Genomic DNA, 27,519 nt, shown 5'->3' on the forward strand with positions numbered 1-27,519 from the left:
CCTCAGACAAATGTTTGCTGGCAGCGAAAAATCCCTGCTGGCGCACGCTGCCAATCGTCTGCTTGGCTGCAAGTCGTGTGTGTCAAGCAGTGACTTCATCAGCTGAAGTGTGCCGGGAAGACACCAGGACGGTTTATTCGCGCTTAAGTGGGACGGCCCAGCCCGGCCTCGTCACTTTGCATCTGCCTGTCAGAACTTGGGTGGCTGAGGGTTCTGTTTTTGGGGGCAGGACGTTTTGAAGTTGTCTTGCCCGTAGCGCTGCGCTTTGTCTGTCTCGGGATCAAGTGTAGCATTGTGATTTGCTAATCCTGCACTAGCACATTTGGATGGCATCCCAGAGTTTTGTTTGCTGTGCTCCTTTCCCTATTCCTGTTAGACGCAAGTCGATTTTGGAGGGAGGGAGGGAGGGAGGGAGAAATGGGGGTTGAGTGGGAGGGAAAGGAGCACACAAGGCGCAAGCAGAGAAAGAGAGAAAGGGAGAGAAGGAGAGACAGACAGGCGGCCTTCTTTTCAGGCAGTCCTGTCCTTTTTTTTGGAGGCTCTCGGAAGAAAACAATCAATGGATGTACCCGTGAAGCTCATCTGCTTATTTTTCCTCTCCTGGTTGTCAGGTCACAGTATGAGCAACCACACTGGCCGAATCAAGGTGGTCTTCACTCCCACCATCTGCAAGGTTACCTGCATCCAGGGCAACTGCCAAAACACCTGCGAGAAGGGCAACACGACCACCCTGATCAGCGAGAATGGCCACGCAGCTGACACCCTGACGGCGCCCAACTTCAGAGTAGGTGAGTGTGCCACATTTCCTGTGGGGTAAGGTGGTGTGGGGGGGCAGTTAACTGGGAAGCTTAGAAGAGGTGGACTGTGGTGATCAAAGGTGGCAATGTGTGTCATTGCTGCTGTCCGACTGACAACTTGAACTTCATGATTTTTGTGAAAGAATGGCACCTCTGAAATGAGCTGCAAGGGATTATGATGATGATGATGATGATGATTATTTTTTTCTTTTCTGATAGTTGAGTTAGCTCTCTTCAGCAGCCTCTCTGCCGTTTTAGTTTTAGTCGTCTACAATCTGATACAACGTGCAATTACATGTTGTGAAGCTGCACGCCTGGTGAAGTACAGCTTTACCGCCTTGGTTTTGCTTAGTTAGATACTGAAACTAATCAAGATGGTCATTTTGCAGTCCCTGTTGCTAAGACGTTGTCACACATTACCGATTACATCTACTTACCTGTGGTCATGTTGGAGGTGACATCTGTTTGAATTTGTCGAGCATTTCAGTTCAGTAAGGGTCTTCACTCAGTCCTGGGGTGGATTTCATATTTCACGTGTTGTTCGTGGTGAAGTCAGTCAGTCAGTTATTGTCTAACCAGCTATATCCTAACACAGGGTCACGGGGGTCTGCTGGAGCCAATCCCAGCCAGCACAGGGTGCAAGGCAGGAAACAAACCCCGGGCAGGGCGCCAACCCACCACATCCATCCATCCATCCATTATCCAACCCACCATATCCTAACAGAGGGTCACGGGGGTCTGTAGGAGCCAATCGCAGCCAGCACAGGGTGCAAGGCAGTAAACAAATCCCAGGCAGGGCGCCAACCCACCGCAGGGCACACACACACACACACTAGGGACAATTAAGGATCTCCAATGCACCTAACCTGCATGTCTTTGGACTGTGGGAGGAAACCCACGCAGACACGGGGAGAACATGCAAACTCCATGCAGGGAGGACCTGGGAAGCGAACCCGGGTCTCCTTACTGCGAGGCTGGTGGCGAAGTGCAATTTGAAATAAATAATCGCGACCCTGGAAGTGCAGGCTCCAGTTAGTCATGGGTGTGTGTGAGTGTGGTCCGCTCCAGGGGTGGTTGGGGTGCCTGGCTGATTACACACACATACACACACTCGTGCGAATGCGAGGGTCAGTCAGGTGCCTGCTACGCGCCTCGCAGGGAGCGGCGTGTCACACCAGTGCCCAGTTTGCAAACCAATATATGAGGAGCCTGGCAGATAGGGGATGAACGAAGAATGATCAAGAAAGAGACAGAAAAGGAATGAGAACAGCAAGCAGGTTCAAGAAAGGCGGGTGGAGTGTGAAAGGAAAGGAAAGACAGGTGGTTGGGGGGACAAGCCTCAGGGTGAGGAGAAGGGGCGCTCCTATTGATCAATGCAGGGTCTCTCAAAGAATTGGTGGTGGGGAGACGGGGGTATGTGGCATCCCAGGGATGCTTAAGGCCTGGCCTTGGGGGAACCGAGCCAGAAGTCGATGGTTGACTATACCTGTCAGCAGGACATCCCCTCGAGCCGTGGGATCCGTAGAGGGAAAGCCGGGGAGACATCGGCTTTTGGAAGGAAGTGTTTTTAAAAGAAGCTGCCTGTGATTGGTTTTATGGAATATTTATTGAATTGATTTCAACCTCCACTTCAGCACTTTTTATGGATTTCTTATTTAATGAAGTATCTGAATCACTGCACTACTGAACACTGTTTGTTTTTTGGGTTAGTTTTAATAAAAGCACTGAGCACTTTTTACGCCTACCCCATGGCTGGATGTGTATGTCCTCATTTGCCCGGCTCATTTCGGTACCTGACTATCGACAGTTTTAGGCCCAAGAGGCTCCCAGAAGCAACCAGGTAGCATGGTGGTGACCCGGCTGTCACGTTGTTTCACAGAATTACTGTGTGGCTCAGATGAGATTGCCTTAATGTTTGCTCGCTTGTGTATGTTGCAGAAAACAAAAGTAGAAAGCATGTGTGATGGAATTCACATGTTTTACTCTTCCTTTCCTTCAAATATTGGTAATACGAAAGAAGCTTTTCTTACAAATGCCCCACAACAACCACTCGGTTAAATTCAAAACTATTTAGACCTCTTGACACTCACTGAGCAAATTATTAGGCACACCTGCTTATCCATGTAATGATCTAATCAGCCAATCACGTGGCAGCAGTGCAGAGCATAAAAATCACACCGAATCAGGTCAGCAGCTTCAGTTCAAGTTCACATCAGAATAGGGAATATATGTGATGTCAGCAGTTTCAACTGTGGCGTGATCGTGTGAGCCTGACGGGCTGATTTGAGTATTGCTGTCACTGCTGATCTCCTGGCATTTTCACACTCAACTGGTGCAAAACACAAAAAACGTCCAGTGAGTGGCAGATCTGCAGACGGAATTGTCAATGACAGAGACAGGTCAGGGGAGAATGGCCAGACTGGTTCAAAGCAGACAGGAACTCTAAAGTAACTCAAATATCCACTCTATACATCTGTGGTGAGCAGAAATGCATCTGAGAATGTCCCACCATGTCGGACCATTACCATCATCTGCAAAGGTATACTGCCTAATATTTTTATGAACATCATTTATATGCACACTACTGGTCAAATGTTTCACAACACCTTCATTTTTTCCAGTTTTTCTTCAAATGTTGAAATGCAATGAATGAGCTAAAACGGTGAAAAGGTGAGAAGTAAACTGCCAGAGGTTTCAATTTAATGTTTCGGTTAGCAAAAACTGAAAAAATAAAATTTCAGAATATTACAAATGGACCTTCATTGGGGAACAACTAATAGGTTACAACCTACAGACGTTCTGCAGCAGTCAAAGTAATGAAGCCATACAAGTAGAAGCAAACAATTTGCGCAGGTGTCCCAACTTCTGTTGATTACTTACAAACCCCTCAGTGTGTCTTAAAACAGAGTTGGAGCCGACTGTGTTACTAAACCCTCTGAGTCCTACTTGGACAATAGCCTGGTGAAAATGGCAAGGAAAGAGCAATTAACAAACTGGCCAAAATTAGTATGTGGATTGCAACACCCAGGGAAACAGGACTATTGACCTACTGTATGCAAACGTTAAAGACGCATACAGCTCCACCCCGCTGCCTGCGCTTGGGAAAGCAGATCATAACCTGGTTCTGCTTCAGCCTCAATACAAACCAAGAGTGAGGGCGCTACCTACAACCACACGATCATTCAGGAAGTGGTCCCCTGAGGCAGAGCAGGCTCTGAGAGACTGCTTTGGAACAACGGACTGAGATATCCTGCTGGGGTCACATAGTGAGAACATTGAGGAGGTTGTTGACTGCACTACTGACTACATCAACTTCTGTATGGACATTGTAGTTCCAGATAGAACAGTACACTGCTATGTTAACAACAAGCCATGGGTTACAAGTGACATCAAGGGCCTTTTGAACCAGAAGAAAAGGGCTTTTAAAGGTGGCATGAGCTCAAGCGCGTGCAGAAGGAACTCCGAGTCCAGCTCAGGGCGAAAGAGCAGTACAGGAGAAAGCTGGAGCAGAAGTTGCAGAACAACAGCATGAAGGAAGTGTGGGATGGGATGAAGATTATCACTGGCTGCAGCTCGAAGCGGGGTGCCGCCATCAAGACAGACGTGGAGAGAGCAAACCAAATGAACAACTTCTTTAATAGGTTTGACCACCCTAACCCACTCTCACCTCAGAGTACTGCATCCTCCGACCATCCTTCTGCTAATACCAACATAGGAGAGACATCCCCACCCACAATTACAGCAGCACAGGTGAGCAGAGAGCTTAGAAGACTTCGTGCCAGCAAAGCAGCAGGTCCAGATGGTGTATCGCCACGACTGCTGAAGGCCTGTGCGTTGGAACTGGGGAGTCCTCTACAGCGCATCTTCAACCTGAGCCTGGAACAGGGGAGAGTCACGAGGCTTTGGAAAACATCTTGTATCACCCCAGTCCCAAAGGTATCGCGTCCTGGTGAGCTGAATGACTTCCGGCCTGTTGCTCTGACGTCACATCTGATGAAGACCATGGAGCGGCTACTGCTTCACCACTTCAGGCCACGGGTCCGCCATACCCTCGACCCTCTGCAGTTCACATACCAGGAGAAGGTGGGAGCGGAGGATGCCATCATCTACATGCTACACCGATCCCTCTCCCACCTGGACAGAGGCAGTGGTGCTGTAAGAATTATCTTTCTGGACTTCTCTAGCGCCTTCAACACCATCCAACCTCTGCTCCTTAGGGACAAGCTGACTGAGATGGGAGTAGACTCACACCTGGTGGCATGGATCTTACAGACAGACCTCAATATGTGCGTCTTGGGAACTGCAGGTCTGACATTGTGTTCAGCAATACAGGGGCGCCGCAGGGGACTGGACTTTCTCCGGTCCTGTTCAATCTATATACATCAGACTTCCAATACGACTCGGAGTCCTGCCACGTGCAACAGTTCGCTGATGACACTGCTACTGTTAAATGGTGCGACTCAGACCACCTACATCTTAACACCAGCAAAATCAAGGAGCTGGTGGTGGATTTTAGGAGGCCCAGGCCCCTCATGGACCCCGTGATCATCAGAGGTGACTGTGTGCAGAGGGTGCAGACCTATAAATATCTGGGAGTGCAGCTGGATGATAAATTGGACTGGACTGCCAATACTGATGCTCTGTGTATGAGAGGACAGTGCTGACTATACTTTCTGAGAAGGTTGGCATCCTTCAACATCTGCAATAAGATGCTGCAGATGTTCTACCAGACGGTTGTGGCGAGTGCCCTCTTCTACGCGGTGGTGGCAGCATAAAGATGAAAGACGCCTCACGCCTGGACAAACTTGTTAAGAAGGCAGGCTCTATTGTAGGAGTAAAGTTGGACAGTTTAACATCTGTGGCAGAGCGACGGGCACTAAGCAAACTCCTGTCAATCATGAAGAATCCACTACATCCACTGAACAGGATCATCTCCAGGCAGAGGAGTAGCTTTACTGACAGACCGAGGAGATCGTTCCTCCCCAACACTATGCAACTCTTCGATTCCACCCGGGGGAGTAAATGCTAACATTACTCAAAGTTATTGTCTGCTTTTTTATTTTAATTTTTCATTTTTCATTTTTATTACTATTTAATTTAATTTTTTTTTGTATCAGTATACTGCTGCTGGATTATGTGAATTTCCCCTTGGGATTAATAAAGTATCTATCTATCTATCTATCTATCTATCTATCTATCTATCTATCTATCTATCTATCTATCTATCTATCTATCTATCTATCTATCTATCTATCTATCTATCTAAATGAAAGGTGACGGAGCATTATTACACTTAGACGTGTAGGCCTTTCATTTAGAGAAATTATAAAACAAATCAAAGTGTCAGTGAGTCAGTCCAGTGGTGTCCTACACAATCCAAAGGCAATTGGAAACTGGAAGAAACTCTGATAGGACAAGATCTGGCCGAGCCAAAGTCACCAGCCAATCAGAAGACCAGGTTCTGAGGGTCACCAGCTTGTGTGGTCACAGGTGCCACACAGCACAACAGCATTAAGCACAGCTAAACAGTGCAGGGCGACATAAGCCAAGTGTCAGTTTGTACTGTGGAGAGGTGACTTTGTGCTGCAGGTGTGACAGGGCGAGTGGCAGGAAGAAAGGCATTCCTTAAAGGGCAAAAATAGGGCATTGAAATACCGGCTGAGGCCTACTGCAGGCTGGAAGAACGTCTTATGGGGCGAGGAGTCCAAATCTGAACTCTTTGGTTCATCACTCAGGGTGTTTGTCAATGAGTTGGTGACAGGACGGCTCCTCAGTTTGTGACACCAACTGTCAAACATGGAGGAGGAAGTGTGGTGGTCTGGGGTTCTTTTACTGGATGCAGAGTTGGTGATTGGCATTCAGAATCAAAAGGGTTACCACAGTTTGGCTGTTATATCAGAAATAGGTTGCTAATCTGATGAATCCAAAATTTGAATACAATTTGGTACACTTAATGATTTCTTGACTTATTTTTTTATTTGCTACTGTTTATTTGTTCTTTGTCTCGATTTCATGAAACATTAAGACATTAAACTGCCTGCATGTACATAAAAACTGAAACAACTGAAGTGTTACAACTTTAGAACATTAGAATGATCTAAATGAGAACAGGCCATTCAACATAACAAAGGTCGCCAGTCCGATTCACTTAATTCTTCCAAAAAGACATCAAGTCGAGTTCTGAAAGTCCCTTAAAGTCCTCCTGTCCTCCACACTACTTGGTCACTTATTCCAAGTGTCTGTGGTTCTCTGAGTAAAGAAAAACTTCCTAATGTTTGTGTGTAATTTCCCCTTAACAAGTTTCCAACTGTGTCCCCGTGTTCTTGATGAACTCATTTTAAAGTCACCGTCTCGATTCACTGGACTAATTACCTTCATCATTTTAAACACTTCAATCATGTCGCCTTTTAATCTTCTTTTGCTTAAACTGTAATGGCTCAGCTCTTTTAATCTTTCTTCATAATTCAACCCCTGTAGCCCTGAATCAGCCTCGTCGCTCTTCTCTGGACCTTCTCTTGTACTGTTATGTCCTTTTTGTAGCCTGGAGACCCAAACTGCACACAGGACTCCAGATGAGGCCTCACCAGTGTGTTATAAAGCTTGAGCAGAACCTCCTGTGACTTGTACTCCACACATCAAGGCGCTATATAACCTGACATTCTGTTAGCCTTCTTAATGGCTTCTGAACACTGTCTGGCAGTTGATCTTATCGAGTCCACTATGACTCCTAAATCCTTCTCATAAGGTGTACTCTTCATTTTCAGACCTCTCATTGTGTATTCAAACCTAACATTTTTACTTTCTATGCGTCATACTTTACATTTACTTTACATTAAATCTCATCTGCCACAATTCTGCCCAAGCCTGTCTGCTGTCCAAGTCCCTCTGTAATGATATAACGGATTCCAGATAATTTGCCAATCCACCTATCTTGGTATCATCTGCAAACTTAACCTGCTTGTCACTTATATTCCTATCCAAATCATTCCTATTTGTTAAAAATAGCAGCAGCCCCACCACTGACCCCTATGGAGCATCAGCCAGTTCTGATAAAGTTCCTTGTACCATGTTCTAAAACTTTTGACCGACAGTGTATTGTAGACAGCAGTGGTCTTACCACTGACGTCACTTTTAACTTCCCCTAACTGTGAAATGTCCCGCAGTTTAATGTGCGGGAGATTAGAACCCACAGTATAAAACTGGCCGCTGCCCCAGAGCTGCAAGTAACTACCAGGCTGCACTTTTCTCTTTTTTCTGCACTGATGCCCCTGCACGCCTGGCTGTGCCCTTCTTCTGCTATGTTGACATGTCTTACTTCTGCTTCTCGCTTCTATGGCCCTGCAGGGCACAGATTACGTGTTGCTCCATTCCCATAGGCAACATAACACCATTTTAATCACTGTTTATTTAGTAGATTTTTTTATTTTTAATTTGTGATTATAGTTTTCACTGTTAGTTGTTATTGTTCATAGCCAGAGATTGCCACTAGCACAGGTGATACAGACCTTTACCTAGAAACAATTTAAAATGGAGTCAAAACATGTTCTCCTCGACTGGTGACTTCCATGCATGGAGTCTGCAGCTGTTTGTCACCGGAGGCCTACCAGTCTGTGCCATCAGGTTTCCAGAAACTACCAGTCTGTGCCATCAGGTTTTCATAAGCTACCAATCTGTGCCATCAGGTATCCATAAGCTGCCAGTCTGTGCCATCAGGTTTCCAGAAGCTATCAGTCTGTGCCATCAGGTTTCCAGAAACTACCAGTCTGTGCCATCAGGTATCCATAAGCTGCCAGTCTGTGCCATCTGGTTTCCAGAAACTACCAGTCTGTGCAATCAGGTTTCCATAAACTACCAGTCTGTGCCATCAGGTATCCATAAGCTACCAGTCTGTGCCATCAGGTATCCATAAGCTGCCAGTCTGTGCCATCAGGTTTCCAGAAGCTACCAGTCTGTGCCATCAGGTATCCAGAAGATAAGCACTTGCTCTGGATAGACTCGAGCAGCCACCGTTCAGCATTTTCTAACGTGATCTGTTTATGAGCTACTCGTTGCTGTCAACATGTGATGATGTGCTACAGGAATGTAATATTAAATTAGGGGGACATTCTTTAACGTCGTAAGCCTGACTAGTCTCATAACCGGACCCTAACTGTAACGCTGTGGTGTACGCAGTGCAGACGCTCACTCACACCACTTTGTGTTAACGACTTCTCATGTCATCGGTCTCGGTCTGTGCGTTGTTTTGTTTTGTATTTAATTTATTACCCATCAGTAACTACCCGCTGCTACTTTGTTAAACGTTAAACACAAATAATGAAACTGAATGTGTGGCTTATTGTCCAGTAAACCTTTTTTTTATTTTGTGCACAACTTACTACTTTCTTTGTGTAACTTTAATTTCTGATAAACACCAAGTTTACAGTCGGCTTATTAATCGACTCTTTACATCGCGGGTCCGTGAATGAGTTATCTTATTACACGTAACGTACTCGTTTGAGTGTGCTACTTAAACATAAACATGTTTATTTTCTTGTGGACACAGTTTGCTATTTTGCTCTCACTGTTTGCTTATGTTGTTGATGTTTGATGTTTGTGTAAAGAGACCACCTTAATAATCACCAGACCATGCCATGCGTGCAACTTGTCATTTAACACAATTTATCATTTCATCTCATTAAAGCTAATGTGCTATTCTGTGAGCACAATGTCTTCTCCCATTTGTCATGACATCGCCTGCTGTATTCACAAGTTATTTGCACATTAAAATGGCGTAGAGTTTTGTGTGATGAATTTCCTATCCTGTGTCACAAACTCGACTGTGAGTCACAAAAATGTAAGCAGCACTGATGTGCACAAAACAGAACTGAGGGAACAGGGAAAAGGTGGAGGCTTTTAAAGGGGAAGACAGGAAGTGAGGTCAGAGGGGGCCGGGCTCACAAGGGTCTTCAGCCATAGGCTCGAGCCCGGACGTGACATCACAGAGGCCGGAGCCGGCAAGGTCTTCTTCCATAGGCTCGGACCCAGAAGTGACGTCAAGAGGGCCAGGTGGAGTCTCTGCAGGAAAGGGAGAAAAAGAGTCAGTGCACTCTGCCACATCCCGGTCTGATTCGGAGTTGTCCTCATTCAAGCTCTTTAGCTGCCTCTCATGCGCACGTGTGTGACACCTGATAAATACAAGTTACACTTTTGTGCATATTGAATATTCTTTGACCTTTTAATTCATTAAATTTGATTTGTCTGAACATAATTAAGTGGGTTTCAGACTCTTTATCATATGTTGACTTTCCCAAGATTAAAACTGTATGAATGTACACTCACTGGCCACTTTATTAGGTACACCTCACTGGTGCCGGGTTGGACTCCCTATTGACTTCACAAATCCCATATATCTTTGTGCTCATCTATTCAACAACGTGCTGGAAACATTCCTCAGGGATTTTGGTCCACATTGACTTGATAGCATCACGCAGTTGCTGCAGATTTGTCAGCCGTACATCCATGATGTGAATCTCCCGTTCCACCTCATCCCATAGGTGCTGTACTGGATTGAGATCTCCTGATTGTGGTGGCCAATTGAGTGCAGTGAACTCATCGTCCTGTTAAGAAACTGGTTTGAGGTGATCTGAGCTTTGTGACATGGCACGTTATCCAGCTAGAAGAAGCCATCAGAAGATCATAAAGAAATGGACAATGGTCACCAACAAGACTCGGGTAGGCTGTGGCATTGAAATGATGCTCAGTTGGTACTAAGGAGCCCAAAGTGTGCCAAGGAAATATCCCCCACACCATTTGAGCACCACCACCACCAGACTGAACCGTTGACACAAGGCAGGATGGATCCCTGCTTTCATGTTGTTGACCCTACCATCTGAATGTCGCAGCAAAAATTGAGACTCATCAGACCAGGCAACATTTTTCCAATCTTCTATTGTCCAATTTTGAGCCCGTGTGAATTGTAGCCTCAGTTGCCTGTTCTTAGCTGACAGGAGTGTCACCCGGGGTGGTCTCCTGCTGCTGTAGCCCAGTTACTTCAAGGTTCACCATGTTGTGTGTTCAGAGATGCACTTCTGGACACCTAACTTATTTCAGTTCATGTTGCCTTTCTGTCAGCTCAGACCAGTCTGGCCATTCTCCTCTGACCTCTTCCATCAACAAGGCATTGGCGCCCACTGGGTATTTTCCTTTTTTTTGTTTGTGCGTGAAAATCCCAGCAGATCAGCAGTTTCTGCAATATTCAGAGCAGCTTTTAAGCTTGTGAGCTTTTAACCCAAAGCGACTTACAAAACAGGTAGACATAATCGAGGAACATTAGGCCTGGGCCTGTTTGTTCAGCAAGTGTAGTAGGACAGGTCACAAGGGTTGACTGGCACAAGTGAAATATGCAACCAAGTACAAGTCGCCAATAGAAACCCAGACCTGAAGACACTCACCTCTCTATAAACCCAGACGTTACTCACCTAGTTGGCAACGGAGGGCACCCATACCCTAATAAAAGTCTCATTCCACTACATTCTTTGTCCGTCTCAATATTTCTTAAGTTTCAGCTCTTATCCTTTTATGGAATTTCTTTGTACGTGACAGCTGTCCAGACTTACTGTGTTCATGACATCAGCCAATTTCTTAGAGCACCTCCTAGAACATTCTTTGTGTTGCCGCAGTCTCTTCAGCCTGACTCTAAGTCAAGTGCTATATATTCCTCTAATACTCAATAACTATATTACCCCCAAATAGCTACATTACCCCTCAATCGTTCCCCTTGTGTCCCTTTATTCTGTGACGTGTCTCACTACTGCATGGGCTGTTGGGGTCGAGTCTTGGGGAACACACTTGATGAGGGCTCGGGTCACCTCCCTAGAGAGAGCTGAGTGACAGGGGTCCAGGTGAAAGGGGTAGTGTGGGGAGTTGGTAGGAAGACCGCATCAGGGTGAGAAGGGAGCGACAGGTCAAAGGGCAGGTGAGGGACACATAGGACAAAGGTGACTTGTTTTTATTATTTTGAAGGTATCCCCATTGGGTACCGCTGGTTTGACTTTGTGTCGCTCATGGAGTCCCAAATGAGGCACATTACCTGCATTGTGAGGGAGCGTCAGTTACGGCAGTACGGCCATGTGGAGCGTTTCCCCGAGGGTGATCCAGCTTGTAAGATCCTCATTGTTGGGGACCCGAGTGGCTGGACCAGGCCAAGGGGTCGCCCATGTAACACCGGGCTGCGGCAGATAGAGGGTCATTTCCGGAGGGTGGCAGTGGACCGCGTGTCTGCCTGGAGGGGTTGCCAACCAGGATCCTGAGTTGTTTTGTCAATTAGTGGGTGCGATAACGCGCTGTACCAGCATGCCAACTTGACTTGACTTATGCACAATGGGTGGTGGTAGGGTACCATTTATATCGCGACATATCAAATAAAAAGTCAGTTGGCATTTGGAAGCGGCTCCTTGTGTGTCTTATTTGACTGGTTGTCACAATTCTCTGCCATGCTGTCTGAACATTGCAGGCGTTTATTGTCTCACCGAAAAGGGTCTGCTGTCTTCTACGCTGGCGTGGTCGTTGGCCCTTTCTGAATGTTTACTCCATTGGGTGCTCGTCGTATTGCTTTGTTAAACTTATTATAAGCTGATTATTGTACTTGGCGTGAGTGACTAACCTCACTAACTCTTTCAGGGCTAATGTCGACTTTTGTCAAAAGGAGGAGTTGACGATGGTAATTGACTGTCAACTGTGACAAAAGCCACCATTATGTTTTAGTTGGACTCTCATTGCTAGAAGGAAAGTTAGATTCATTGGTTTCACCGAGATTTCCTGCGCTCACGTGAGTAGCAAGGCGCAAACAATGACAAAAATGGCACTGACATCTGGCGAGAGATCAAAGCAAAATACTCCGTGGACGACGTTTTGCCTATTATTATCTCTGAACTGGACTATGACTTGTCAGATTTTGATACAAGTGATTGAAAATGAATGTGAGGTTCCAGCTTTAGCTGATTGGTCCCCAAGCTAATCGTTGTACTGACAATGTTCGCCAGGGAGGACTGCCACTTAACAATGATAAGAGGTAGAAACCAGATTGCAATGCACTGCAGCCGTGTCCCAACTACGCAAAGACAGCCTAGCCGCAGGCCTGCTGCACCTTCTTGGCAAACTGGCAGCCACAGCATGCACCAACACACGTTTTATGTTGATTTCTGTGTGAAGCCATTGCTTGGAAAAAATATTCAACCCTCAAAGAGCTAAGTTTCTGTGCCTGACTTTTTACCACGTTAGTCATGACTTTCTATTTTCAGGGATCGACTTATTCATTCCTTAAGCGGCACGTTCTACTTGGTGTGCGTGATTTATTGCCCCATTTGACAGAACATTGTGTGTTAAACTTATTTTCTCATTAAATATAACTTATTATTGTGTGAGGATGTACATGGTGACTCAAAATTATGTTAGTACTAATGGTACTGCTATGTATATACTTATACACAATTTTTGTGGACAATTTATGTGCCACTTGTGTTGGCAAACAGGTTGAGACATTCCTGTAAATTATTTTACACATATGAAGAATGTTTTATGAATAAATTGCTTCCGCCATTGAAATGTTAACATAATTTTGACTCGCCCTGTATTTTTACATCATTAACCACAACCTTACATTAAAAATAAATGACTGATGACCAGATTCCTCATCCTTACTATTTTGTGTCCCCATCTTCAATTGTTATGTTCACCTCACGGTTATGAATTATTACTCTTGTCATGTGGTGCTCATCACGTGCCTGCCTGTCACAAAGTATTCTCTTCTGTTCAGGCCTGATTTTCTCTTTCCCACTTAGTACTGGGGTGTTGTATCGTGTGAGCCATTATGGATGCAATGACAAGTCGCGCAGAATGACACTTTTTATTGGGTAACTAGAAAGATTACAATATGCAAGCATTCGAGGCAACTCAGGGCCCGTCTTCAGGGAAGATCTTACCTGACATCTTGACATCTTTGCCTAAAGAAGGGGCCTGAGTTGCCTCAAACTCCTGCATATTGTAATCTTTCTAGTTAGCCAATACAAGGTGTCACTCTTTCCTATTTTAAATGATCAGATATCATGACTTGTTACTTTGTCTCTAACAGTCAGTCAGTCTTTTTCCAACCCAATATATCCTAACACAGGGTCACGGGGGTCTGCTGGAGCCAACACAGGGCGCAAGGCAGGAACAAATCGGGGCAGGGTGCCAGCCCACCTCGGGCACACTCACACCCACTAGGGACAATTTAGGATCGCCAATACACCTCACCTGCATGTCTTTGGACTGTGGGAGGAAACCCACGCAGACACGGGGAGGACATGCAAACACCACGCAGGGAGGGAGGACCCGGGAAGTGAACCCACAGGTCTCCTAACTGCGTGGCACCAGCACTCCCACTGTGCCACCCACCATGCCGCCCTTCTCTCTAACACTTTGTACTTAATATTTTCCGTCCAAGAAACCAAGACTTACTTAATCGACACGTTATACTAGTGAGAGGTTAAGACTGAAAATGTCAAACAAGATGGCGTTGCAGGAGTGTGGCTGTTTGAGGGGACTGTGCTGTCACTATTAGCTTTGTATAACCAGGTACTTTACGCATCTACAAAAATAAATGTTATGGGAAGAGTGTGTTCTCCTTCATTCGTATATACGGTGGCCTATGGTAGTGAATAGTAAATCATTAGCTAACATATCTAGTCATGATTTACTAAAAAACATCATTCGCCAAAGCTGGAGAGCTGATCTGATCCCTTTAAGGCTAAAGATGCTGCTTTCTGCAGATTTGTGATTTGCTACTTGGGGGGGAAAAAAACAAAGGTTTCCGTAATTCAGTTATGCAATTGAAATATTAAATGCTATCTCGAATGTTTCCGGCATCAGTGTCTTTAAATTATGTAGCCTCATTCATAGTCATCGCAGTCACGTGTGTCTAAACAAAGAATGGCGCACCAAACTCTGCATCGCTTATACAAATAACAAATAGACATAGTAAGGAAAGATGTACCGCGTGTCAGTCAGTCATTTACTAACCCACTTAGTTCTGAGCAGGGTCACGGGGGGTCTGCTGGAGCCTGTCCCAGCTAGCACAGGGTACAAGGCAGGAACAGACCCTGGAGAGGATGCCAGTCCATCGCAGGGCACACACACACACACAGGCCAATTTAGGATCAGCAGTCCACTGAACCTGCACGTCTTTGGACTGTGGGAGGGAACTGGAGCACCGGGACTCAGTCACGGGGAGAACATGCAGACTCCATGCAGGGAGGACACGGGACGCGGACCCTGGTCTCCTTACTGCGAGGCAGCAGCACTAGCGCTGCGTCAGCGTGCCGCCCATGTGCTGTGTGTGTACAGTATATTTCATCAGCACTTGCAAATAGTTCATGTAAGTTCTGAAAGAATCTGCAAATTATAATATTTCACCCAGATATTTTGTACTCTTTTCATGACTAAAGAAAGCTAGAAACAAACACATCGTGTAACAACATCCTAACATCGGATAAAAGGATGAACATTGCTGAACAGTCTGAGGGGGTTCTTTTGGTGTATACTAATAGCTGCAAAATCCCCTTCTAAATCTGAATATTGTAATGAAAATGGGTTATAATTGTGATCCGTGATGTGGTGGGCAATCTTTAGAGACCGAAAAGGGCAGCCATCTGTTTCCTTCCATCTTATCTGTGGCACTTGTACTGTTAGGGTAAAGAGCCTGGCATTGTGCAAATCTGGCAATCTTGAACTAGATGTTCTAACGTACGTACATGTTCTTATGATGATATGAATTTAACGACCTCTGAAATAAAAAACTTAACATTATTTCATGTGTGAAGATTTGGCCTTTTTCCAATGTTAACTTGTTTTAAGTTTGTGTAACAACTTCTTTATGAAAATCAACCATTTAATTTTAACAAGATATAAAAAATACACAAGGAAATGGCCAAGATACTAAATGTGCATAGCTAGCCATTGAACTGCACGGCTATTTGATGCTTTTCAAGATCATTTTATTAGGGGGTCTTTTCTTTCAAATGTCCTATGTAATAATATTATTATTTTAAGTATACTGGGAATCATATACATTACTTTTTTATTAGACTGTTCTAGGCAATCAATAGATAGGAATTTCTGAGCAAATTAGAGTGTTTACATTTTATACTGATTAAAATTTAAATCCAAGCAGACCAACATTTTATACTGTATATCATTTTTACATATTCTGGAGTTTTGATACATGAGAAGCCCACTTCTGGCATTATTTTAACGTGTTACCTTAAATTTTTAAAGTTGATTTTCATTAACATTTTGTTTTTTTTTATTTATATAACACCATTTTGTAGATCACATGGCCTCTGCTGTCTGGCCAGTGACATGACGGCTGTTAATCTATAAATAGACAGATAGTGAAAGGCACTATATCATAGATAGATAGATTTTAGTATAGTAGGCAGGATGATAGATAGATAGATAGATATTAATTTTAGTATAGTAGGCAGGATAGATAGATAGATATGAAAGGCACTATATAACAGATAGATACGTAGATAGATACTGAAAATCACTATTTAATAGATTTCAGCATAGTAGGCAGGATAGATAGATAGATAGTGAAAGGCATGATATAATATATTTCAGCATAGTAGGCAGGATAGATAAATTTTAGTATAGTAGGCAGGGTAATAGATAGATAGGTAGATAGATTAAACGGCACTGCACATAGATAGATTTTAGAATAGTAGGCAGGATAGATAGATAGGTTAAAGTTCTATCTATTTATCGTTCCGTCTATCTATTATATAGTGCCTTGCCTTTTATTTTTTCTGATCCCAAGTTGTTTCGTTGTGTAGTGGGTGCGGTGATGCACTGTACCAGTGCATGCTCCCCAACGTTACTTGACTTGACTATCTATCTGTTATCCTGCCTACTGTACTAAAATCTTTACTGAAATCTATTATATAGTGCCTTTCACTATCTATCTATCTATCTATCTATCTATCTATCTATCTATCTATCTATCATATAGTGCCTTTCACGATCTATCTATCCATCTATCCATCTATCCATCGGTAGGATTCTGTTTTTGGTTTGGACTTTATGATTTGTATTTGAGATGCTCTGAAGTGTCGTCTTGCTCTTTTGTTCTTGGTAGCTCTGGTTTAGTTTTGATTTCCCATTTCTGGCCATTGCTTTGTCTGGCCGCGTCATTTTCTTGTTACCCCCTGACATTTATCAGTGCTCACAATAATCTCCAGGTACTTCAATGTGTCTGCCACGCTTATCTTTTACTAAATTCTCAAGTAATCAGCGGAGCGTTTAAAGCAATGTTCTTCATTCCTGAGAATGAATTGGCAGACACTAAATTTGTGTTGTTTCTGTTGCTTTTGAAACCAAAGTAATATTCATTAATGTAACGACTCAAATGTGGAGGACGCAGTGAAAGCACACACTCTATGTCATATGTGAAAGGAACGGGAGCCAATGACATATAGTCTCTATTTAGGAGTAGTTACTCTAGTTTTCTTTGTTGTTTTTATTGTTCTCTGAGATTTATGTATTGTGATAGTAACTGTAATAGTTCTGTAATACTGTAGTGCAGTTTAAATAAAATATGAAGCAATTGCATCATTTCATTGGATTCTTTTCAATCAGGAACATACAGTATAATAAATGGAAGAAGAAAATAGTTTCAATTTAAACTGCAGTCACACTATTACTGAAAGACACAGCAACGAGATATTTTTCCAAAATCATACAGGCCTACTGGCAGGGTCAGTGCTTCGTTAAGAGACACACGATGACTTCTTTCCGGACGTTAACCTGTGGTCTTGTGATGTTATACACAGTAGAGCTTTTCATACTGAACACCTATCTGGTTATCTAGTACTAATGGTTTAATATTTTTATAACTTTCTCTCCTGACAGGCTCTGTAAATCACTCCAGATTGCACAGTAGGCAGTCTGTGAAGCGGTGACTTTGTTCCCCTGTCACAAGTGTGCTACGGAGGGTTTCCTATTTCTACACTAATGCACTAGCAGGTTCAGGGTCTCGTTCAGGGTCGCACTGGGGGTCAGTGGTTGAGTTTAGTCCTTTAACCCTGTACTTTACAGTCCAAACTGGCATTTAGTTTATGATGGATCTGAGAAGGAAGGACACATGAATCTTTAATTGAAATTGAGTCCATGGCTGGAGCAGCTGTGAGGCGCACGGTAAATGTTAAGTGTTTCTGAAGAGGATCATGTTGAACAATGAAGGTCTGCTATGAAGCGGAACGCTGCCATGCTGTGGGATATGTTAGAGTTTGTTGCTGTTGGCTGAAGTGCCTTGCAATCTGAGCTTCTTGCAATCGTTTGCCTGTGGGCTACCTGCTGAAACCCGTCCTGGCAACGCTTTGGCTCAGTTGCAGAAGTCAATATAAACGGGGTCTGCAGACATTCAGCATTTTCATTTTTTTATCTGTTCACTTCTAGGTAATTGTCTAGAAAGTTAGCTGCCGTCGTTTTGAGAACATCTGTTAAAATAAGCTGTAACTGTTGTGGTTCAGCCAGGTCTTTGTCCTATTTTAAATTGACTATATTGATCCACTCACCCAAAATGGTGCGAGACCTCTGAGAACAGCCAGAGAAACAGGTCAGAATTACCACATGCCTGCCCAGAGAAGGAAGGAAGGAAGGATAGATAGATTGATACTTTATTTTTATTATATTATTAATCCCAAGAGGTGCACCCAAAGTCAGCCTGAGGTCTCACTCTAGTGGCTGGCTTTGGCCTGCACTGTGCCAAAATGCATTCAGCTTCAAAAGTAATGTTCAAAAAATGTAGCCCAAGCCCCAGCAGGGGAAGGATGACTGTAAACCTCTGGCTTGTGAATGAAAGGGCAAATAAAGAACCTTTATAAAAAGGGGATTTATTAAACAAAAATCAGATAATATAACAAAATATATAAAAGAGGTACTAGGAGTTGCCAACAAGGCAATCCTAAGCAAATAAATCCTAAAATACAATCCATATATCAGTCCCCAAAACAAAAGCAATAGGTGGAAAAGGTAGAAAATTCAGAAAATATCAAAACTCACCAACCACCAAGTGCATACAATGTACCGTGGAGAGACTGCAATCTCCATGAGTCTTTATAGGGCTGGGAGCTTGACGGAGGAGTGACGTTTGGGTGGTGGTAGTGTTGGTGGGGGGGGCGCCTCCTTTGGAACCATCCAGAAAACACATGAGACATGGCAGAACCAGCATCCCCACATAGAAGCCAAACAATTAACAAAAGTGATCAAAAACACATAACTATACAAATATTAGTCATAAATAACAAGATTAACATGAATGTCAATGAGCAAAGGACCAAAAATGAACAAAAAAGACTAAATAAAAAGAATTTAAATAGTGACCCTATCTTAAACATAACATTTCTGCATTGTATATTTCAAATTTTTGTGGTTTTATATCATTTGTTATATGAATTTTTTTTTTGTTTTGTTTTTTGACTTCTTGCAAAATTCTGTTTTTCTTTGATATAGTATTGTTTAATTGTTTCATTTGTGAAGTGTTGTGTTTTTACGTTTTTACTGGTCATTCCTTGTGTTTTGTGGGTGGAACCCCAGGAGGCAGGGCCACCTTGATGTCACTGCATGAAGCACCGCCTTCAGCCTTCATATTTAAATCCTGGAGTGTGCGACTTTCAGAGGTTCATGGAGGTTGGTGGAGAAAGAATTCTTTGCAAGTACTGTGTTGATTTTTCTGGTTTTCTTAATTTTGCTATTGTGTTTGAATTGAGTATTGAATTGTGGATTGCAACGGATTTTCTTTGGATTTGCGTTTTTGGCAAATTCTCTTGCCTTTTTTTTGCTTTGCGCACCCTCCCCAAAACCATAACCTATCGTCTGTGGGGAAAGAGCGAGAGCTTTAGAGATGTAAAAAATTTCGATCTCCAGTTTTACGACGGATCTCAACGTTTTAGGGTCCCCTGATAGTGAAAACATTGATATCTCGATGATGGATGTGTGTCTGTCTGTCTGTCTGTGTGTGTGTGTCTTTCTGAGTGTCTGTGTGTCACAGTTTCTTGAGGACGGTCAAGAGCTAAAATGGCTGGACAGAAAACTACCAAACTCGAAACTTAACCCTATGATGTGCCGATCAGTTTCTGAGCCAAATCGTGCAAGAGAAAAAGGCACTCTAGAGGAAGAGATCCCAAAGTGGTCAATATCGACCCCCTGGGGTTGATTTGAACTTTCTAGGAGTCAATAGTTTCAAAAAAAAAAATTTGGGGGTCAACGACAGCAAAAATAGACCCCCTTAGTACTGCTATTTGTTTGTTACTTCAAAATATCTGTGATAGGTACCTAATTAAGAAGTAAAATAATTCAAAAAAACACTTTTTAGATAAAAACACATTACATACCAAACTTGCGAACGAAAAGGTAAAATGTGTCATTAAAAGAGTCACACGTAAGAATGCATAAAAATACATGTAGCACAAACATGTCTGTGCATTGTCTTATCGAACGCATCAAAGCAGGAGCGGACATGAAAAACCGTTGCATGTCCGAACTTGCTCATGGTGGGACGAGATGATATTCAATATTAGCAGAATCTATCAGTCTTGTATGGTCATGATTTCATAAAACACTATAAATTGGATCTTTTGATGTGACATGTACTTATTTGTGATTTGAACTTTGAATATAATTACTTATTGAGGAGCAGTACTACGAAAAAGAAAATCAGAGGAGGCAGTTTATTTATTCGAGTTTGAACAAAAATCTTCTGTTTCAAGTAAGTACATACATCACGGGGCTGTCGAAATTGTTTGTTAATCAAAGTTTTTTTTTTCTCAGATAATAATATGACTGAACCAAAAAAGAAATGCAGACAGTACAGCTTGGACTATTTGTACTTATTTTGAATTTACATATTTATTTCGTAAATGTCAAAAATGTAAAAAAAACTCTGCTCGTATTTTTTTTCCTTCATTTTCGTTAGTGCAGGTTTCGATATTAAATGTTGCACAAGATAATGCCATATGCCATAGTCCTTTTATCTTTTTCAGTCATTAATTACAAGTGATTAAAATGAAAAGTTTGATATTTTTAGTGAAATGTTTAATGTTGAGTACTGTACAAGTTTATTAATTTGAGTAAAGTGAATGACTAGGGGGTCGACGGTTTTAAAAGTTTTTGGTAAAGGGGTCTGCGGCCGAAAAAAGTTTGGGAACTCTTGCTCTAGAGCAGAGGTGCCCAATGTGTCAATCACGATCTACCGGTAGATCACAAAGGTAGTGCACGTAGATCGCGTTGCACTCAAAAAAACATTTTTTAAACGTTAGTCTATCATATAGCCTCAAAATGGCTGTGATCTAGTTAGCTTTCCAATTTAAATCGACTAAAGAAGGGATTAAAATAAAATTGTTTGGGGAGGGTATGGGCTGGATGTGGAATTGGAAGAGGATTTTTTCTCTCACAGTACGTTTATCTGATCTGTCAATCTATCATTGCTATTCCAAAGAAGGAAAATGTAGAAAGGCACTCTCGAACTGTTCATAAAAACTACGAAACTGACTTCCTTCCGAAAAGCGATCTGAGAAAGAGAAAGGAGAGGGAACTAAAATCACAGGTAATCGGACAGCCGTCATTTTTCACTCGGCTGAATTCAAAAGCTCCTTGACTGCATTATTCGGCTCTACTGATTTATGCGAGTCAGCCTTTTCTCACATGAAGATTATTAAAATCAAATACTGTAGTGACCATAAATGTATTGAATTTTTATTGTGCCATAAACGTTATGCAAGGTACGACAACATATATTTTATGTATACTTATACTCAGTATATATATATATATATATATATATAAACTGCTCAAAAAAATTAAAGGAACACTTTGAAAACACATCAGATCTCAATGGGAAAAAGAAATCCTCCTGGATATCTATACTGATATAGACTGGGTAATGTGTTAGGAACGAAAGGATGCCACATCGTTTGATGGAAATGAAAATGATCAACCTACAGAGCCCTGAATTCAAAGACACCCCAAAAATCAGAGTGAAAAATGATGTGGCAGGCTAGTCCATTTTGCCAAAATTTAATTGCAGCAACTCAAAATTGTACGCAGCACTTTGTATGGCCCCTGTGTTCTTGTATACATGCCTGACAACATCGGTGCATGCTTCTAATGAGATGACAGATGGTGTTGTGGGGATCTCCTCCCAGATCTGGACCAGGGCATCACTGAGCTCCTGGACAGTCTGAGGTGCAACCTGGTGGCATTGGATGGACCAAAACATAATGTCCCAGAGGTGTTCTATTGGATTTAGGTCAGGAAAGTGTGGTGGCCAGTCGATGGTATCAATTCCTTCATCCTCCAGGAACTGCCTGCATACTCTCACCACATGAGGCCAGGAATTGTTGTGCACCAGGAGCCACTGTACCAGCATAGGGTCTGACAATGGGTCCAAGGATTTCATCCTGATACCTAATGGCAGCCAAGGTGCCTTTGTCAAGCCTGTAGCGGTCTGTGTGACCCTCCATGGATATGCCTCCCCAGACAATCATTAACCCACCACCAAACTGCTCATGCTGAATGATGTTACAGGCAGCATAATGTTCTCCATGGCTTCTCCAGACCCTTTCACTTCTGTCACGTGCTCAGGGTGAACCTGCTCTCATCTGTAAAAAGCACAGGGCACCAGTGGTGCATCTGCCAATTCTGGTATTCTATGGCGAATGCCAATCGAGCTGCATGCTGCTGGGCAGTGAGCTCAGGGCCCATTAGAGGACATGGGGCCCTTGGGTCACCCTCATGAAGTCTTTCTGGTTGTTTGGTCAGAGACATTCACACCAGTGGCCTGCTGGAGGTCATTTTGTAGGGCTCTGGCAGTGCTCATCCTGTTCCTCCTTGCCCAAAGGAGCAGATACTGGTCCTGCTGGTGGGTTATGGACCTTCGACCTGGTCATTTTAGAAGTAGCTCGCAAGCCGAAAAAGTGTGGGCACCCCTGCTCTAGAGGAACCCTGGTCTTTTCATCGAGCCGGTGTCCCGTTATGTCCGCGAGAGAACAAAGTAATAAACACACACACTAGGAACTTCAAATTGGACAAGCCGTGTAGAGAACACAGATTTCAAAGCTGCCGTAGATGAATGTGCTTATAATCATATTGCTGCATTACATTTCATGCCGCATTCCGGTCTTTTTGTTCATTTCTGTCACTCACCGAACTTTTGACATTTTTGCCATTTATTTATTTATCAGCAAAGGTTTTTACACATTGCCAAGCATATGTTACTTGGTCTCTAGCAACCTTGAGAGAGAAAAATGAATATTCCTGTTACAGAAAAGCAAGTAAGACTGTATTTACTTAAAAATATTGTGTAACAGGAAGAATCTGCTGCTTAATTTAATTCAGTAAGGAGTTATGAATGCATACAAGTATACTGTACTGTATATACAGCAAGCATTTCAGCGTACAAGTCATTCATCCTATTGTCACCCTGCGCCTACAGACAGCAGGATGTGCTACTATGGCCGCTTTCATGTTGTGTCCTGCCCTGCACTTGTGTACATTCACAGTTGCTTCTCCTGCCTTACACTTCCACAGTGTGGCACGTCCTTCCTGTCTCTGCGTGATTTTTCTTCAAGTATTTCCAAAGATATTCGAGGCTCGGGTAGCCGACGTCTTGGCATTTACAAGTGGAGTGTACCCTGAACATGGGCTTTATTATCCCAATCAGGACCGATTTCTGCCATGCACTTCATGTTGCTGCATCTCCGCCGCCGGCATCTTCAGGATAATCTCTGGCTGTGTTCTGGATCAAGTGAGCTGGGAAAATTCATGAATGAGAAATGGATTTCTTGACGCTTTGCCTGGTTTTTCTAACTTGTTTTCTCGGTATTTGCTTATCTTGTAAAGTTACGTTGTTTGTATGAAAACGCACTCCAGAAATAAAAGTTGTGGTTCTTGTTGGACACTTTGGGTGTTTATTCTCATTAGACGTTGTCCACCAGAACGCCCAAGGATGACTAAAGTCTGCATTTTCACTCACAGTGTGAGCTCTCAAGTCACACCTGAAGAGTAACTAAGGAGTTTTGTTCTTTTTTTTTCCACCATACAGCAGTCAAGCTTTATTTTACGGTGAATTATTTGGAAATGCTTTATACAAATGAACATTTCTATTGACTCAGAGCTCTGCTAGCTCTCTGCCAAAATACATACTGTGAACTGCTTTTTATTCCCTCATTAGCTGTAATTCTTCCAGCAGGAAGCGCAGTTACAGACGCAAGCAGTGCCTATTAACATGTCCAATCAGCACACCCGGAATGCTAAAGAGCGGCTCTCCCAAATTCCTGGTACCTAATCACTTAAGTGTAGAATGAGCCCATTAAGCCGAAGGAGACGCATTGAGCTGCTTCAGCGTCATGTCACAAGATGAAGAGTGTCTGATGAAACTGCCTTGACCTCACTTTTATTTTCCTCTGGGGGAAAAAAAGAAGAAATACATCCTTTCAAAATGTCCTTTTCCATGAGTTTTGTTCTTCGTTCTACTATCAAATATGTGCAAAAGATAAAAAAAAAAAAAATATGCTGTTTAATATCAATTTTATATTTATAGGTTTACGGGGTCCTTATTGTCGCACTTACAGTGCAGTGCAGTGAACTTCTTACTTGCATGTGCTAATCAACACGCAACATGTCAGCAACTTCTCATACCAGGATTAGTGAGCGGAACGGCCTCACACAAACCTCCGTCTTTCATGGGGCATTAAAATGAGTTCATCAAAAACACGGGGACACCGTTGGAAACTTGTGAAGGGCAAATTTCACACAAACATTAGGAAGTTTTTCTTTACACAAAGAACGATAGACACTTAGAATAAGCGATAAGTAGTGTGGTAGACAGTAAGACGTTAGGGACTTTCAAAACTCGACTTGATGTTTTTTAGAAGAAATCAGTGGATAGGACTGGCGAGCTTTGTTGGGCTGAATGGCCTGTTCTCATCTCGATTGATCTAATGTTCTAATGTCAAACTTGCCGACCGCAGGTGCTGATCCCTGACTACGTGCCGACTTTCCAGCAGAGTCTTGCTTGTCCCTTAATCTGATAGCCAATAATGTGCTGCCTGACAGAGCCGGTGCTGTATGAAGGGTTAATGTTAATCTCTCTATTATATAATAAAAAATCCTACGACGAGACAAGACTTTTTGGAAGATTTTTTCAAGTTCTGCGAGATGAGACTTTGGCCATGACATTTTTTCAAGTCACGCCCTCCTCTCAACCTTATTCAACCACACCCGCGGCCCTCTCACCTATCATTCATGTGAATGCTTTTGTCAGACACAGTTTCTGCTCTCTCAGCTCTTATACATTTTGACATTTTCCACACTTTAAGTTCCCAATTAAAGAAGACTTATTATGTCCAAATCTTCTTGAAGAAATGAGTACACGGGCAATCCTAGCAGCGAGAAACGATGAAGTCAAATGAATTAACGCCAGAAATGTTGATCAGCCACACAGCAAATTGGTTAAAATGCATATCAATAGACTCTGCTGAAACAGTTGGTGGTGATGGTGCAGAACATGAAAACATCAACTTACATTATCACAAAGAGCATCTAAAACCATTTACACTATCCAGTCTTCCACCGCATGAATTACTGTAGAAAGGAGGATGTATCCAAGAAAAGTAATGTAGTACATCTTCAGGGGATAACATTACACAACAAAGGAGATCTTCATATGCCATTCGTATTCAAATGTTAACAGTTTCCCGTGAGAATAGCTTTTGCAAAGACAGTTAACAAATCACAGTGCCAAATATTTGAAAAAGTCGTTTTATTTAAAACATGTTACTCTATCAGTATAAGCCATATCACTTTATTTTATTTTAATGCTCTGTCACTTTAGTTTCTGTCACTTTAATATTATGTGCCACCTGTCACTTTGTTAGTAGTATTATCTGCACGTTTCCAATTGCACTGGCATCACTGTATGCACCATCTACATTACCTGTATTGGACTGTAAGATTCCAACCCCAGTGTACTGGGATTGCATGTGACAGTTCATCTGTCTATCTATCTATCTATCTATCTATCTATCTATCTATCTATCTATCTATCTATCTATCTATCTATCTATCTATCTATCTATCTATCTATCTATCTATCTATCTATCTATCTATCATTACCTAATGTTATCCTGCCTACTATACTAAAATTCTATCATTACCTAATGTTATCTATCTATCATATCTATCTATCTATCTATCTATCTATCTATCTATCTATCTATCTAGAGTGCAAGTTAGTTTGGGGTTAACAAGTACGTCAAGTTCAGCCACAGTCTCAGCCCTTCTTTTTCTTTATTTCATTCTGTCATGGTACATGAGACAGACGAGCTTCTGTTGGTAGAGAACTGGCACTTATGTTGGTAGTACTTTTAGTGGGTGCAAATAAGCAAGCAGTGCTAAAACAGATGCCAGTCCATCACAGGGTTTTCCTCAGTGTATGCCCACGTTCACCTTCAGTGAGACCCCCTGGGTTTGCCAAACGGTATCTTGACTGAAGGAGTGAACTGAGCCAATCCTCTAGCCATTTGTTTTCTCAGCTTATTTTTTCAAATAAAGGGCTGCAGACAGGAAGTTCAGTATGGTCCATCTTGGCAGAAATGAACCACAAGGCCCTCACACTCACTCCTGGTAACTTTAGATTTGCGGTTACCCTAACAGTATGTCATTGAACAATGCGAGGAAACAGAATTCCCCAGAGAGCACCCCACATGATCACGAGGAGAACATGCCACCTCCAGAGAGAGGGGACCCAGTCAAGGAGATAATTGAAGACTGAATAAGGCTGAAAATATTTCACAAACTATAGGCTTGAATGAGAAGTCACACAGTTTCTATTTCAGATCCTTCTGTGTTCCCCCTCTCATACGTGTAATAAAATGGCTGTCACTTCTGAACGTAATCAAATGAAACATCAAATACCAATCTTAGGCCCACTTAGGGTTGTGAGAGCCGGAGCCTGAGTGGACAGAATGCAGTGGATGGGATGCCCATGTATACATTGGGCCACATTTACACGGGCCTGATTCAGAATTACCAGTCAGTCTAAAACATTCACTTTTTGGAAGTGGGAGGCAAACACACACAGACAACAATGACTGGCAGCAGAACAAAGGTGTAAAATAATGAAGCACAACTACTTTGTGAGTTCACTTAAGTACATTTTTCAGTTATTTGTACTTTATTTCATTCAGGGCTACTTTTACTTTTATGAAACTATATTTCTAGATCAAATAGCATCATTTTTACTTCATTACATTTTCCAGCAAGTCCTCTTTACTTGTTACACACACCAACCTGAATTCATAAAAGAGACCTGTTAGGAGTGTTGTCAGCTTAGGTTATAGTTCAGCTAAAAGAAGGGAAACAAAGATGACTTGCTACACTACCATAAAGCACTTCAGTGTTTTAGTGTGATGCCAAAGACGTGACGTCTCATGAAGGAGTGACACCCACGCATCTTGTCTGGAAAGGAGATGTGGTGGGAATTGGTTGTTGACATATCCTGGCCAGCTTTGGGTATATTAAACGTTATTTTTGGCCCTCAATTAAACTGAGTTTGACACCCTTGCCTTATAAAGAGCATGGAATGCTTTTTGCCTGGAAGCCATTTTATGGTTGTTTTAGGAGAAAATCTTCTAACTCCAGTATGGT

At 42.7% G+C, this 27,519-nt stretch overlaps 1 protein-coding gene across 11 annotated transcripts in view; it reads left to right on the top strand.

Annotated features, from left to right (window-relative positions):
- ltbp1 (latent transforming growth factor beta binding protein 1) overlaps window positions 1–27,519 on the top strand; it is a 432,727-nt gene that overhangs the window by 93,319 nt on the left and 311,889 nt on the right. For all 11 annotated transcript variants that reach the window (XM_039738108.1, XM_039738103.1, XM_039738107.1 and 8 more), the window contains exon 5: window positions 612–788. In XM_039738108.1, coding sequence (XP_039594042.1) covers window positions 612–788 — 177 coding nt within the window. The remainder of the gene's footprint in view (window positions 1–611; window positions 789–27,519) is intronic.

This window comes from Polypterus senegalus, chromosome 16 (genome assembly GCF_016835505.1).
Source record: "Polypterus senegalus isolate Bchr_013 chromosome 16, ASM1683550v1, whole genome shotgun sequence".
Taxonomy (NCBI): domain Eukaryota; kingdom Metazoa; phylum Chordata; class Cladistia; order Polypteriformes; family Polypteridae; genus Polypterus; species Polypterus senegalus.